The sequence below is a fragment of the Necator americanus genome, chromosome II (assembly GCF_031761385.1).
Source record: "Necator americanus strain Aroian chromosome II, whole genome shotgun sequence".
Lineage (NCBI taxonomy): Eukaryota > Metazoa > Nematoda > Chromadorea > Rhabditida > Ancylostomatidae > Necator > Necator americanus.
In genome coordinates, this window is record NC_087372.1 from 1113076 (window position 1) to 1129362 (window position 16287).

General features: G+C 40.5%; 4 protein-coding genes across 5 annotated transcripts; 1 reads left to right on the forward strand and 3 right to left on the reverse strand.

Annotated features, from left to right (window-relative positions):
* Positions 1–409: 409 nt before the first annotated feature.
* On the reverse strand, positions 410–4527 carry RB195_016539 (uncharacterized protein; the record flags this gene model as incomplete). Of its 2 annotated transcripts, none has more annotated exons than XM_064183118.1 (11): positions 410–566; positions 1229–1313; positions 1386–1491; positions 1553–1656; positions 1713–1848; positions 2033–2094; positions 2299–2504; positions 2570–2775; positions 3707–3799; positions 3973–4051; positions 4514–4527. In XM_064183118.1, 11 exons carry the CDS (start codon positions 4525–4527, stop codon positions 410–412), a joined length of 1248 nt encoding a protein of 415 aa, XP_064038998.1. The 2 variants fall into 2 exon arrangements, with proteins under 2 accessions (XP_064038998.1, XP_064038999.1); XM_064183117.1 differs by lacking the exon at positions 4514–4527 and adding an exon at positions 4157–4185.
* RB195_016540 (uncharacterized protein) lies at positions 4344–4583 on the reverse strand (the record flags this gene model as incomplete). Its single annotated transcript, XM_064183119.1, has 1 exon — positions 4344–4583. One exon carries the CDS (start codon positions 4581–4583, stop codon positions 4344–4346), a length of 240 nt encoding a protein of 79 aa, XP_064039000.1.
* A 2193-nt stretch (positions 4584–6776) lies between these two features.
* Positions 6777–10229, reverse strand: RB195_016541 (uncharacterized protein; the record flags this gene model as incomplete). Its single annotated transcript, XM_013437254.2, has 7 exons — positions 6777–6923; positions 6980–7089; positions 7156–7288; positions 7405–7521; positions 8257–8361; positions 8420–8534; positions 10057–10229. The coding sequence occupies 7 exons, from the start codon at positions 10227–10229 to the stop codon at positions 6777–6779; spliced, it is 900 nt and encodes a 299-aa protein (XP_013292708.2).
* Positions 10230–11902: 1673 nt separating this feature from the next.
* Positions 11903–15245, forward strand: RB195_016542 (uncharacterized protein; the record flags this gene model as incomplete). Its single annotated transcript, XM_064183120.1, has 13 exons — positions 11903–12014; positions 12118–12236; positions 12365–12453; positions 12599–12730; positions 12844–12958; positions 13066–13164; positions 13474–13557; positions 13774–13935; positions 13992–14071; positions 14164–14320; positions 14618–14695; positions 14965–15054; positions 15108–15245. 13 exons carry the CDS (start codon positions 11903–11905, stop codon positions 15243–15245), a joined length of 1455 nt encoding a protein of 484 aa, XP_064039001.1.
* Between the last annotated feature and the right edge of the window lie 1042 nt (positions 15246–16287).

A 16287-nucleotide genomic window follows, 5' to 3' on the forward strand; every position in this document is an offset into this window, starting at 1 on the left:
GGAAAGCAATTATAAAGAATAAATCGTAAGAAATGGAAAAAGCAATGTACGGTTAATACTTTATCAGTTATGGGGATGAATAATTAAATAAAACATGTAATTTTCCAAAACTTGATGCGTGATTGCTATTTTTTGGAAGTTCGGTAGCATATATAATATAAAACTGGCAATGTTCAAGTACCGTACTTAGTTGATCCGCATAGGATTCCCACAACTCGTCTAAAAGCAATACAAGGCATCGATATAGTATCATACAGTATCAGTAGATGGAAAGGTCGCCATTAACTGTACAAACACTACGAGCAACAATGTCATCCTTACAAGATACAGTGAGGTAAATTTTTCAAAATGAATAGGTGCGAAGAAATCGACATGTTAAATATTAAAACCTATGCAATGAATTTACTACCTAGAGCTTACTCTTATTCATTTTCTTCAGAAGACCCTCCAGTTTCATCGCCTTCATCATATCGCCCTTGATCTTCAATTTTTTTGCCATGAAGGCGTTTGTAGGGGTTATCTTTCCACTGAACAGTGGAGCGAAGTCTGTATTTGCGAGGGTGAACCTGGGAAACGACAAACTATAGTATGGAAAAGGCCAACAAAATTCAGAAAGACCAGTCCTATATATGCTATGAAGATTTTCCCGTTCATCCCAGCTGATTCATGGAAAAACATTTGAAAAAAGTCGCATCATGGGCGATTAAATCGATGTGATCTTACCACACTAATTTACACTAATCTTTCTAGTCCTTAGATGCATTTTCTTTTTCTACTTCTTTTTTTCATTTCTTTTTTGTGTACTGAACCATAAGCAAGACTGTCCAAACCTAGAAAGTTAACTTTCTCGTGATAACACACATAAAAGGTGACCCCAGAAAGTGCTGGAATTTTGCAACGCTTCATAGCTCGCATAAAAGTTTTGAGTTTCCTTGATGTTTCTGCGTGCCCCAGTATAATGAGTTTCTTTGCTATCCAGGCCTGCCTTGCATATAAAATACAAATACTTTACAATTAAAAAATCAGATGTATCAAAGCAAATTTTCCTGCATATCTTCAAATACTCAAGTGAATCCCCAAAAATGTGGCGGATATGATTTCAGGATAAATGCTGAGGCTTTGTCAATACAGGGAAATTTACTTCTTGCAATCCTTCCAACCGTCCCGTATACCACAAAAAATTGACAAAATAACCGGCTGAAAGAAAGGGCTAGCAATTAACACCTACTTGACATCAGCCTTGTCATCACCATGCTCGGTTACCGATCCACTGGCGTTTTTGAGATCGAGTGTAATTTTTCTTTCCTGGCCTCCTGGAGGAATTTACAGAATAGAATCAGATTTACAAGATATCTATTTTCTCGTAGAATTCCATCCATACTTACCAGTTAATGTAAACTCGTAAACGGCTGACATCTTGTCCACCAACTCTTTCGAGACTAGCTTCTTCATATTGGTAAGAACGTTGCCGATATCCTCTTCAAGAGCTGCCTGGAAAATGTCCACATGTCAGTCCGTAAATTACTCTGCAAATGTTACTGCTTCTACCAACCTTCTTCAGACTATCGACACTTTTTTGCCGCTCAGGTGATTGAGAAAAAGTTAGTGGGTAATTCTCAACATTCGGAATGAAGAAATCAGCCGTAAGTGGTGCATCTGAGATTAAGCTACGGTGGTTTTGATTAAATGGATAGAAACTGGTACTGTTTTACCTGGATCAACTGCGTATCTCGTGAAATCGGTGACACCTTCTGCTCGCAGGACTTCTTCATCAATCGCAAAATTTCCCGTGTACTCGTGGCTATTCTTAGATAACATGGCATAAGCTGCATCAGCCATGATATCTGCCTTAAAAAAACAGTTATATTTGCGGTCACATTTCCATTTTCCGGATATGAATTGTTTAAGGCTACCTCTACTTGTTGTACATTTGCGTCAAAACAGACAGAAGACAAAGAAACAAATAACAATTCAAAATCAAGACTATGATTCTGCTACTCCCGAAAGAATAAACCTTAGATAAGGAGTATACCTTTCTAGAACCCGAAGCACCCGCTCCATCGCTGAGCATCTCCATAGCTGACGTCCATATTGCTGCAAAACTATGGATGAGTATGCCCTTCGCAGGAACAACGACAACCAATCTCTTATAAATTGGCGGAACTGGTCATCATTGAGAACATTTTTTATATAAGATCCAAGGGTAGATGACGAATCCATTGAAGTTGATATATCAAGTTAGTGTGGTGGAATATCCTTTCTTTAGTATCACTGCCACACTCTCAAGCAAAATCCCACCTGTTAGCGGCCACAGTGCGTTTACAGCGATTCCATATGGGCGGAACTCTTCGTGCATACCGAGCACACACATAGACATTCCAAACTTAGCCATAGTGTACGCCACGTGGTTAGAAAACCATCTTGTTTCCATAAGTAGAGGCGGTGAGATATTAAGAATATGTGCGTTCTTGCCTTGTTTCAAATACGGAAGGCACATCTTCGACCTAAATTGGTGACACGAGAATAGATTATAGTCTCCTGTATTTTTAAGGACTAAGTAAAGGCGTACATGAGGAAAGTTCCTCTCGTATTAATTGAATGCATAAGGTCATATCGTTTCATCGGTGTGTCTTCAGTGTTCGTGAGGCTGATTGCTGACGCATTGTTGATGAGTATGTCTATACCTCCAAATTTCTTTACGGCTGACTCTACTGCTGATCTAACGGATTCCTCATCCCTGACGTCAACAACACAAGGGAGAGCTTTGCCACCGGCCTAAAAAAGTAAAAGTAAAAGTACCTATAGCTGAAACAGTTAGAAGCTATCATTAAGAGACAAAAGTCGTCGTATTGGCCAATAATCTCGTCCACTAAATTGTTTAGATCCTAGAATTCTGTTTCGAAAATAATGGAAACAACTGGCATAGCAAATTATATGTGAACATATGATTCGATAGCATTTCCAACACTAAAGCGATTGTAAAGGATGACCCTAATGCGTAAAATAAATATAAAAATTCTCTAAAATCAAAAAAAGTAGCTTCGGCGACGACTCTATTTAACCCATGCTCTAGGGACTGGATTATCTGCACATAAGATCAAAAGTTCAACGAAGAGTAGAGGAAGAACTCACAAACCCCCGCACTCAGATATAAATTGCTCCGTATCTTTTGACAAGCTATAGCAGGACGGAACCGTCCATTAGAGCTCGCCCAACCATTTCAGCTGTGGACAAAGTCTGCCGTTGCATTTTTCTTAGCTAATTTTCAAAAAAAGTCGATAACATAATTCGCTGGTATCAAACAGAGCGTATTAGAAGACTAAGCGCGTATCTTGTTTATCTACTTTACGATTACCATTATTTATTCATGGTTTCATTAGCGCATTTACGTTCTCAATTATCAATAATACCCTTAGAAAAAAGTTAGAATAGATGAGTTAAGGCTAAAAAACAGCTTCCCCCCCCAAAAAAAATAGAAATAAAAACTACTTGCCGCAAAAACAAAATAAAATTTTTCAGGAAATATACGGAATGAGAGTAAGAAATGGAGCATTCGACAAGCATGCGAAAACTCTAAATATCGAAATTCAGGATATCCCTCAAAGTGCTGTAGTAGGAAGGAAGAAAAAGCCGTACGGACAAATGTTTTGAAAAAAAAAACCCTGAAGAAATGGTAAGACGGTGATACTAGATGAAAAAAACCCACTTTTTCAATCTCTTCAGCCGCAGTATAGATCGTCCCCGGTAGTTTTGGGTGGGCTGTTGTAGTTTTTGCAGCAACAACAATGTTGGCACCATCCTAAATTACATGTACTTATACAAACATACACCACTTTACACTGCTTGACTCGATGATTGAAACAAAAGCTCGGAATAATGATATTCGTGTGAATTTTTGTTTTCCTGAGTGGTGTTTTTGATTTAGCGAGGAATGTTATGTTTGAAAGCAACAGAACTAAACTAACTACATACCTTGGCAAGTTTCAGCGCAATTTCTTTACCAATGCCTCGTGAAGCACCAGTGATCACTACAGTGCGGCCAAAGAACTTCCTGAAAATAAAACATGGTTGAACAATAAAGATCTTTTTATAGACGTTTGAAACCTACACCTAAACAATCTTTACGAGGTATAATAAAAAAAGTGCTTTACGGTACCCTCGTCCAGTGGGTGGTTTGTCGTTCATAGCTGAGAGAAAGCAAACGTCGAGAACGGTGCACACTACTGTCCAATGAATCGTGATAAAACCGCCACAGAAACGATAAAACGGCAAACTTTGCCTACACTGTACCCCTGCTCGCGTGTTGTGAACTGATAAGACCCCAACAAATCAACAGCTATTATTTAGTGCTTGCAACTAGCAAAAAATACATCTGCTAAATCTTCAATGGCAAGACGATCATAAATGGTGGGTACTAGTTTTGTTTTCTTATCAACGGAAGAGGAAGAAAGAACAGCTTGCAAGATACTGAGATATAAGAAATTCAGAATACTAGTACTTAAAGCAAACTGACCCGGTGTTAAACATTGCTCAGCTGGGTAGTCAGCACCAACTCTAAATGTTGCTGCCATCATGCATTGCATCAATAAAATGATGGTTAAGGACTGAACCGAATAGATAGATCGGTTACAACCAAAACTCACTAAAGGAAATTCAATTTACATTTATCGATTACATGTTTCATTTGGCACGATACGATGACGCGCTATTACAAAAGAAAGAAAACCATCAGAACATTGGTTCAATCTCAGTTTGTCAGAATAAAGGCGATTGTTCATACGAAACTCTAAAAAAACAAACGGAATTGCTTGTCAATGAAAGCTGGCAATATTCTATTTCTAACAGCGTTCACTACGAAAAATAAAGAAAAATCTATGAAAGAACATCTGTCAAACACATAATAAGTATTATCCACACATTTCGAATTCGAATCAAACCCGAAATCATTGTGGCTCATCTATAATCTATAAGATGTATGTAAACAATAGGTGAGACCAATTGAAGGAACTGTTAATCTAGTCGACGATAAAGGACAAGGATAGGACAGTGTTGCGGAAGTGCATAACACAAAAAAGGACACTCAATTATACATCACAATGAATGGTAATGGTCACAGCTGACATATGAGTGATCAAGCAATCGCGTAGCGTCAACAGCACATAAGGGATAAAGGATAAAGTGTCTGGTGTTAATCAATCCGCTTGGGATGCGCCACCACGTTCACTTCAGTTCCGAATCGTTTGGGGTTTACGAACGTGTAACTAGCCTAAACAATGACTTGCAGTGTCTGGTTGATGTGTCAAGTCAGTGTTTTTATCCCCCCACACAAGTCTGGTACCAGTTTATCGACCCCGGAGGGATCAAAGGCTTGGTGAGCACTAAGGCGGATTCAAACCTCCCATCGATCGTGCAGACAGCGGAACATCTTATGGAACCTCATAAGCACAATCTGTTTTTAATTAATACAAATGTGTGAATGTGAATGAAGGCCGAAGTAAAAAAGAGGTTGGGAACTTACGACGAGAGGGCGCAGAGGGTCAAAACGAAAACGCGGCGCATACGTGACGAAGAGATATGGGGCAGCAGCAAAAATTTTGCGTTGAAGAAATAGTCACAAGGATTACATTGAGAGTACGAAGAAATAACGCGGAAGCGAGGAATATGCAACAGCGTACAGTGAACTTAATCTAGCGCAACCGACATTATAGGCGCAAAATAGCAAAAGCAGACGAGTACTGTACGCGAGCGTAAGGTACGTGCGATGGAAGAACATCTGCAGCTACACAGTGCATCAATGCGCGTATAGCTACTGTGTGTGAACATGAGAAAATACATAAAAGAAGGAGTGAAGCGCACATTACCATGTTATTTGGAGCAAGAAAAGCAGATGTGAGTTACATTACATACAAATATATTCGGGCCAAAACGACATGAACCAAGAGTGCAGTTGCAGTTGTGGTGCATTTGCGTATGCGCTGGGAAGGGCGCGATGAAGGCAGCGGTGAGAACCTAGGTGGGATCGTGGCAAATTGCATCGATGGGTGCTGCCAGCAAAGGTTCTACCACGCTCCTAGCCGCTACACTCCAGGGAAGCGCCTCGAGAGAAGTCCCGTACGCAGTTGCGTACGTGCTTCATGTCGTTTTGACTCTACTATTTGCACTATAAATTATGTAAAGTCACCTTCGTAAGTGCATGGCTATTACAGTGCTTGAATACAGTTGTAGCGTAGCACTACTGCTAATGGTAACGCGCTACGAGTAAAACATAGAACTACAACAGTATTGCCAAGCAATCTAAGAAATGAATAGTTCCCTCATAAATCAAAGAATACCATCGATAAAATATCATCAAAAACATGGACAAAATAGGGAACGCGAAAACTGCTAGCAAAAACCGACGGAATGCTGAACACGACAGCGAGATACTCCAGCAAATAAAAGTAAGTTCAATAAAAGACATATCAATTACTACACCTTCACACTACCTTCACAGATTGGTTTTAAGTAAAAACTAGCATAAAGTGAACTTGTAGATGCAGAACTATAGTAGGGTCAAAACGACATGAAACACGTACGCAATTGCGTACGCGGCTTCTTTCGAGGCGCTTCGGTGGAGCGTGGTGAAATTCTTGCTGGCCCCCGCGGTTTGCGACGGCCCCACTTGGTTCCAACGTGCCTTCGGCTTTCGGGCGTACGCAAATGCACCGCAACTACACTCGTGTTTCATGTCGTATTGACCCGACTATATTTTAAGAACCGGCTTCTACAAAAAGACTCTAGACGTTTTCGTATTCTGCCTTCTGTTTGTTCATCGCAGCCATTGCACTATTTCGAAGATCTGCTGATTGCATTTGACTCATATTCCAAGTTTTCACAAAATCTAGAGAGTCTTGAATAGAATGGTTACGAGCATGGTTGAGAACCTGAATTTCAATTCTTAGTTTCAACGCTCAAAACAAATAGCTTCTAGTATTTTAACCTCCTTAGTGCCTTGCACAGCAATCGGGCTTTTCTCTGCGATAGTTCTAGCAAGATATAGCGCTCCTTCCACAACATCCTTCGCATTGTTAAAAATTCGAGAAATCAAACCTGAATGACATTTGTAAACAAGGAAACTGCGCAACAACTACCATGAAGACAAACAAGAACGCTTACCGAAGTTTAACGCTTCATCAGCACTGACATCTCTTGCTGTGAATGCGATTTCTCGTGTCCAGCTGTCATTCCCAACTACCTTTTGAATTCGGTTTAATGCCCCAACGTCTGCTGCCATACCAATGTCTACCTCCTGAATGTGCGATCAAGAAATAAAACAGCTTCATCAACACACTGTAATGGTAATCTAGTGCACACTAGGAAGAGGTAAGGTAAAAAAAAAACCGTGAGTGGGAGTGAGGAACATACTTTGATACTAAACACGGCATCACTGCTGGCATAGCGGACATCACAAGCAGTGATCAGATTTATACCTGCACCAATGCAGTGTGAATGAATTGCGGCTATGACTGGCTTTGGGCACGCCTAAATACGATTAAGTGGTGAGAACGACTTGGGAAGAAAAAGAAAAACGAAAATAATGAGAAAAATTAATGGCAATTCCATAGTTTATCCATGATGCATAGCTGGATCAAAACAACCTGAATCCCGATGCAATTGCGGAAGTGGGTGCGCTCAAGTGACGTGTGGAGCTAGCGGCTCTTATCAAAGTGAGACCTTAAATATCTCTGTAGTTTGATTGCAGCAGGCCATGGTCCCGCTCCGACCGTAGCCCCTTAACCCATCGAGTCACTTCCTACTCAGTCGCTCACTCAAGTGACTAAGCGGCTGCGCCTATAGCCGTGTCGAAACACAGATACTTGGTTCACCACACCAAATTTAAGGGTGTTAATTATCCACGGCCGTCCGCCGCTTGTGGATGACATCTGGCGTTAATCAATCCGTTTGGATCGTTCACTTCAAGTTAGAGCCGTTTCAGATTTACGAATGCATAGCTAGCCCCTACAATTACTTGCGGAGGCTAGCCGATGTATCAAGTTAGTGTTTTTATCCTCCCAGGGAAATCGGGCACCAATTTATCGAACCCATAGGGGTGAAAATCTTGGTTGGCACTACAGCGGAATCGGACCTCCGATCGAACATGCTGCAGCCACATCGGAACATCATACCGACTGAGCCACACCACTCCAAAATTATGAACTAACAGCATATGGAGCAAAGAAGATCAAAAGAATTTAAGCATTAAACGAGAATATTCACTTCAATTGCAGTGTAGCTATCCTGACACGTCGTAATGAGTCTGCGTAGTGATCTGGCCTTTCTTCCCACATCGGCGTCGTCATTCATCAACATTCCAATCAGCTCCTTTAATGTAAATTTCTTCGAAATTAAAATTTTCGCTCTGAAAAAAACAAGCACATACACCCATGCCCTGCTGCAAGTCAATCCCAGAACAAAATGACTTCCCGTTGCCGGAGATGACAATCGCGCGGCACTTTGGTTCTTCGGCTAGCTTGTCGAAGGTCGTCCTCAATTCTCTGAAGCATATCATTTAAGTGATTTTTCTTCCAAACTACCTTATTAGTTCTTTACTAATCTATCTCATTTTAGCTAGTTTTCAATGTCACTGATGGGGATATCTGAGGGGACAACATTGTCAGGAGGGGTATTTAAAATGACCTTGCTGCGCTATGCGTAGCACGGTCATGCCCCAGTACCACTGCATAGTCGGGTCAATACGACATGAAGCACGGACATTTGCGCAAGCGGCTGCGCTCGAAGCGGAGCGGTGGAGCGTAACGGTTGGGATCGCGTAAGGACCCTCACTGCCGCCACTCACCTCTACAGTTCGCCATGGTCCCACCTCGATTCCAACCGCTGTCTCGACCGCACCGCTTCCGAGCGCGGTCACTTACGTAACGGTCCGTGCTTCATGTCGTTTTGACCCAACTATATTTCGAGTTGGTTCAAAATGCAACTTGCACTTGTCACCCAAATTCAATTGGATTAGAGTATTTTACTATAAGCGCAACTGATGACAAAGACACTTCTAAGACAGTCTTCGAAGTGGCATACATATGCGCTCACTTTGCCTGACAAAGGCACTTTTTTGCGCGGCACACGTGTGCCTCAAGTTTCTGAGTAAATCGGAAAACCTTTCTTCTTAGTTTCTTCAGGGATTTCAAAGACCAGGAACTCTTGAATTTGATAGGACCATCGTGTCTTGTACTGCTACCACAACCATGCACCGAACCGAACAGTAGGGTCAAAACGACCCAAAGCACGGTGCAGTTACGTAAGCGGCTGCGCTCGAAGCGGAGAGGTGGAGAAAGCGGTTGGAATCGAGGTGAGATCTCCATGGAGAATGCGCAGCCGCTTGCGCTACTGCAAAAAGGTTCAAGTCATTTTAACCCTACTACAGCTGGGAATCATCCACGGTTAGCAAGGTGACGCCCGAGGGTTAATAAAGGGGCTTTCCGTGAATTACTCCAGGCGAACTACTTGAACTTTGATCATGGTGATCTTGCTGCACTGCTTTGAGAGCAAAAGGTACCATTTGGTAAAGTTGATAAATTTCCCACTTTCTGAGTATCGGAGACATGGAAAAACCCATGGAAACATAGGACATGGAAATATCGGCAGAAAACTCGCCCCAATCAACACTTTTAGAATCATTCTATGCATGTAGGACGATTTCTGTCTATATCGTTGTGTCTCGCTTGATTGATCATTTCAGAATCTCCCGCTCGTCGCCAAACAGATCCAGTGTTATATCGCAGGTAAGGCGTAAAAAGACACTATATTCAGCGATGCTGGCGAATGAAGGATGATGTAGAGCTCAAGGCCCAAAAAATTAGCGTGATGTCGTGAAATGGTATCAAGTCCTATTTTGGTCATTTAATAACGCGCGTTCACAACCTAACAACCAGCAAAACAACACAACAGCACTTGATATGCGAGCAAAATGTTTTGTAACGAATCGGCTACATTCTAGCAGGATATGCAAATAAAAAATGCGACTACAGGAAGTCAATAAAAGAATATTGCAGGAGAACTGACTTCCACAGATTCAGAGTGAATGCATTACGTCGATCTGGACGATTTAACTTCACATGGTATACGTGCGAAGATGCCTCTTGAACCTCTAATTCTGCCTTCATTGAAGGTGTCGTACTGAGTAGACGAATTGCTGGACGTAGGTGACGAGGGAGGATGGAGATAGGCTTTTGCATGACCTGCAATTAATAATTTGAACAGGATTTAACAGAAAGAACATAACCCCTGGCGATGTTTCTTGATAAGACGCTGACGAATGTGGCTCCAAAAGTAACGGACAACTAAGGAAGTTCTGATAACCTTAGCATCACAGCAGCAAAGAAGACATAAATACACTCAACGAGACTGACCACATTCACGGATCACTTAAGACTTTTTCTTCAATCCTAATATTGGTATTTAAGGGTTACAATGGATCAAAAAGTAAAGTAGGAAATACTGATACATGAATGGAGAAAAGTAACGAGTTGGCGATACGACGGGCACCACACGCAGCCACCGCTAACCCACGTGTGTATCTGGGGCGAACGGACAACAATAACAGATTGGCCACAGTGTAGTCACCAGCCCCTAGATCATTGTACAAAGGTCGCGCCGGATCCCTCATGGATACTGTGGTGATGGCAAGATCCATAGTTCGCAGTACTATGTGTTGATAAACAAAACAAAGTTCATGGAATAAAGAGGTAACCATGGAGACCTTACCTATCGTGACCTTACCTCTAGGAAATGCTGCAAACTCCCAGGAGAACATTTTCTCCTGGGAGTTTGCAGCATTTCCTAGAGGTTGTTTAGAGGAGTATACATAAGTTCATACTTATAAATCGAACACCAATGACAGGACAAGAAGTTTCATGGGAAAATCCACCAAAGTTTTGAGCAAGCAGCAATCAAAGAGGATAATTCAGAAGGGAACATCAAAAACATCAAACATCAACATCAAAAATAACCTCCCTTAACCTTCTTGACCCTCCCCGAAAAAAATCGCAAGAGGTCATTGCTAATCCTAGAATAGTGCTAAGAAGGAGAACTGCTTCAGCTTCTGTTGATTGCTCATCAAAGTAGATGAAGTGGGAGCAGCATAAAATCGAAAAGGGCGATTTAGTGATCAAACTTATGAAGATCACCAACGAATGCACTAGAGAATGCAACAGAGGATGCCATTAAGTGTAGTCTACATCACCCAACTCCCGTGAAATCCTAGTTCTGCAATTGGAGCAGAAGTAACACTGTAAGTGAAACTGCACTATCATCATAGAAAACCATCGATACGACGAGACGTGCGGAAAAACGACCCTTACAGCGGTGCAGGGCGCAAAGTACACCACATACTTTAAGATTTGCAATCACTTCGTTTATAACTACTCTTCAGAGACAGTAGAAGGCAACAGAATCATCTTCATGGTTTCTTTTTGTTTAGCTTGTTTGTCATCACATCAAACCTCTTCTTAAGAGTTCCGAAATTAGAGTTGTGATTATGGTAAAGAAGATGATGAAGTCTCAGCTTGACCTACAGGACAATAGCCATTATATACACCTCCGACTCAACGAACATCACACCCCCACGGAACCCCTGAACCACAATTACTCCCCGAAAGTCAGAACAGGCGTGGAATAGCAAATTTCTGTAATACACAGAAATTATTGTACAGTATTAAACAAAACTGGTAATTGTACCTCGTCTTCCAACTTCCGGTTTTGTCTTGCAGGAATCAATGTTCAAGGATTTTGAACATTATTTTACAGTGGTCTTGGAGTTTTTGTTCGTGTTCGGGCTTATTCTTTTTTAAAACTGTTTTAAGATGTTGTGACAGCACCTTCTCAGAAGCAACATTTCCAGGGCTCTCACATGGGCCAGGTGGCAAGCCGATTTTCTGGATTGTTCACGAGGCCGCCAACAAATCTTCGACCAAACGATGATGAGGATCCCGAGCAACAGTTGACTTTTGCCAACGCTGCAGGCTAGCAAACTTTTTCAACCTTTTTGGGGAATTTGTTGCTGTTCTAGCTAGTATTTAAAGAAAACAACATTTTCCAGGTATCAGTCTCATTTCATTATTTTAGGATCCTACTTCGGATCTCACTTTTTGATGTGCGGCGGTCGATTTGATATGGCCAAACCGGAAGCCTTCTTATTTGGTGAAAACAGCGATTTAGACCTGTTAGGAAGCCGATCAGTACCGGTACAACTTTTTCTGTAAAGATCTTCCCTTTGGAAACATTTGTAGCTAGAGATGATAGACCTGAAAAGATTTCTTTCAAATGATTGCAGTTTTTTTTTTTTTTTTTTTTGCTATGAGTGCTGTTTTAGTTTCCCTACGCATCCCCGCTTGGTAGCGATGAAGTACACCCCCTTCATTTGCTCATCAACATAAGGAAAGAATCAGTGAAGTTTGTTAAGTGAGTAAATTGCATTAGTTTCTGCTAGGCTTCCTTTCGAATTTCTTTTTTCCTCGAGGAATTGTATCATCTGCTCGGAGAAACGTAATTTGAAATAACATATCTAGCAACGTTTTTATTTCCACAGCGATCTTTCCTTTTTTAGAATAAAAAATGAAGATGGCTCTCAGAGCGATTCGACCTTATATCGATTGGAATTCACGTTAGATGCCGATTGTTCTTGTTTTGTGCAGATTCATTTTAATGCTAGAGAACTCTACCAAGATGGCGAAATACAGTAAGTTTCTGTTTCTCTGTTCTGTGTTTTTTGTGTTTATGAAACCTTCTATTATTTCTAATTTCTATTTCCAATAAGATTCCATCTAGAGAATTAGTTCCAAAGTATTCTAGATTTGCATATCGCAACAAGCGAGTGTCGTGTTCGGAAAGATTTCATTTCGAAACCGGCTCTGATCAAACCTTCAATGATTTTATTTTTGACTCGTCAAAGTGGGACTTAGCGGATGTGAGTTCATTCTTCGTCGCTTTCATCCCAACGAAATTCTCTTCGCTAGAAATTACAGTTCCTGTGTTCTTTTGCCACCAGGGACGTCAAAATTATTTATATTGCAGCTTACCTACTCCGGTGGTCTATACTTTCCTGTTGTAGTTGTAATCCAAACAGATGACTTAGAACGAGCACAGATGCAAAGTACGATGTGCACAGTGGATGTGAGTTGCAGTTTTTTTTTTGTTTTTTTTTTTCGACATTTAATTACATTTCACAGTTGAATATTTTAATTTTGGTCAAACTACATGAGCTGGTGTTGTATTGAAAAGTTGTTATGTCTTTTCTCACCACTCTCTCTCTTTTTTTTTCGAAACCTAAACAGCTTTCACCATTTGATACCATACGGTTTCCTTCTATTATATAATCTGCCTTTCCAACGCTCACTCGCAGACAGAAATGTGATGTTTGACTGAAAGCTATTTGCAGAAGTATGGAAAAACTTCCAAGAGTACGATGTCAGTATATTACAGGTAGCTAATGACAGTAGCCATGCACTTATTCTTAAACCTTTACGGCAGAAAATAGCTTGTGATGGAGTTATTTATCTACTTCAGGTGAGGTTTTTCACCTCTCGTTATATGTTCATCCGCACATATTTTTTTAAACCAATCATGCTTTTTACCAGTTTTGTTGGTTGATTCAGAGAACAAAGCAAAAACGCTTATTGATATTTCGAGCTACTGCGGAATGAAATTTTTGATTATTCTGATCAAATTCGTGTTGTTGTGAATTATGAGGAAACAAAAGCGGAAATGACCGGGTGTTTCTAGGAGATGTTCGGCATCGAAAATAAGGAAAGCTCCGGTGATGGGAACACAGACGATGGCGGATTAGAATGCATAATTTGTATGAGTGATGTTCGAGATACAGTTATCCTACCATGCCGACATCTCTGTATTTGCAATAACTGCGCTGATACTTTGAGATATAAGGTCACTCATGCTTCTATATTCATTTTTCAAATTTAAAATCCAGTTTTCGTCTTCAGCTCAATAATTGCCCGATTTGTCGTTCGCCATTCCGTGCTTTGATACAACTGCGAGCGCGAAGACAAACTCGCAATATGGGGTTGGAACTCGTTTTTCATTAGAAAGAGAGCTTCTTCCACTTGTTTGTGTTTTATGTGTGTGTGATTTACGCGATAATAAGTTTTGTTTCAGTTACGAAACGGTTACACTAGTTGAAGGATTAAACGGACCGCTGAATCACCATTCGTATGGGAATGTGGAGCAGAATGTTAAAGAGTCTTCTGACGCCCCTGCTGCTAAAAAAGGACATTCAAGAGATCGCAGTCGCACAAGTAATATTATTAATCAGGTGAATACTGTACATGTACTAATTACAGTGAATGAGTTGTTGTCTTACCCAACAATAAAATATTCTTATTACAAACTTGGTTTAACCTCTGGTATCTCTCCGTGAAGCACAAACACTGCCCTTGTTAGATGTAAGATTAAAGTGAAAAAATTGGCAAGTATATTGCTGGTTTTGTGTGTAGCAGCAGGAACATTCCATTTTCAAGATGTACGATTTCAGTATTTATGTACGATATTTTTAACTCCCATTGCGTTGTTTAGTATTCGAGCCCAGCTAGAGGGTATTTCTCTATTTTAGGTGGTTACAATAGACAATGCTGAAGATCTAGAAGAAACCAGTGAAGGGATTGAAATGAGGAGATACTTGCCTAAGGATGTGGGTTTATGGTTTTGTTGTCTCTCGTTCTTCCCTTGTGCTCTTATGAGCTGTGCTTCATCTGCTTTGGTGCTTTCCCATCTTCATTTTTCTTTCCTTATCAAAAAAGCCCTGATCAGTTAATTCTTGTGCAAGTGCGTATACTTTGTTTTATTCACTCATGGTGTTTTGAACCACGAGTATTTCCACACAACTTTCAAAAACTGACTCTTATATCGTTTAGAACAATTTCCAAATTTTACTCTGTAAAATTGGGCCCCCTAATCTAGGTTGTCTCGCAGGAAGAAACTCCTGTTCTGTCTAACGATTCTTCGCGGAGCACTAGTCCCCAAAGATATGTGACGCCAGAGGAGACAGAGGTGTGGAATTTCCGATATCTGTGCGTTTAATTACTCTTGGTATGTGTTTCCAGGCGGAAGTCTCTTTGGATAATATCAGAGCAACCGTGACAAAGCGCGGTCTGCAGATAGGTAGTGGCCATTCGTCTAGTGTCCTTCTTGATGGTAAAGCAGAAGAGTATGATAGAAAGAAGTCACTGGCTGATGACTAACCAGCCGTAATGAGGTTGTTCCTTATCTCTTAATTTATAACACATTTTTTTTCCGTAGTTTTTCGACCTATTAACAATTCCTCTGTATTCAAACGATCATTGCCAGCTGAATATGCATTTTTATCCCATTTTTATTTGTATTATTTATTATCCTGTCACAAAAAGTTCTTTCCTTTCTGAAACTACTAAGTTTCAATAGGCTCAATATTATCAAGTATCGTCGACAAGTGCATACTTCTTCCATCTGAATTACAAAGCAGTTCTGTTAGAGTCCAATCGCGTACGTCTTCCTTTTGATGTATCCATGAAATTTCCATCTCAGTAACGGGTTTTGAGAGGATTTGGCTAAGCTCCAGGAATGATAGTCGTGTGCATTATTGATGTCCTTGCGACCGCATTGAAGTAAATGGTAATGTGGCTCAAAGGAGCAGATTCGGACTCTTTAGCCAGCACACTATTTTAGTAAGAACACTTAGAAATAGTGTGCCAACAGAGTATAGACGTATGGGAAATAGTTCCTTATTTTGCTTACGTACCGAAGTTTTTCCAAAAAAAGTTGAGTGTTAATTGTTAAATGAACTCCTTGTAGACATGATTCCGTATTTGATAAGTATGAATATGTGAGTGGCAGGCCTTTGACTTATATTTGATGAAGTGCGCGTGATACATAGAATCAACTGAAAGTGCTATTTATTCTGATTTTAAGATCTAGATCAGTTTTTTTCCCATATATAATTTGTGATTCTCCGGCGATGGGTTATGGTGAAAACACGTTAGCAAGAAATTGGGTAGTAAAATTCTTGGTACCTAGCCATATTCAAGAAACCCTAGCAGGTCTGCAATTGGTGCTTCTGATATATGCTTCATTCTCCAACATATACTTTAATGAAATCTGAAGAAAGTTCAAAAAAGGATAATTCGTCCGGATTTATATGAAGCATATGTTATTCTATTTTTCATCTTAAAATCATCCGGTGTTCGCTTATTGTTTTGCAGTTGGTCACGCCGTCATCTGAATATTAGTTCTGAAATCTCATATATC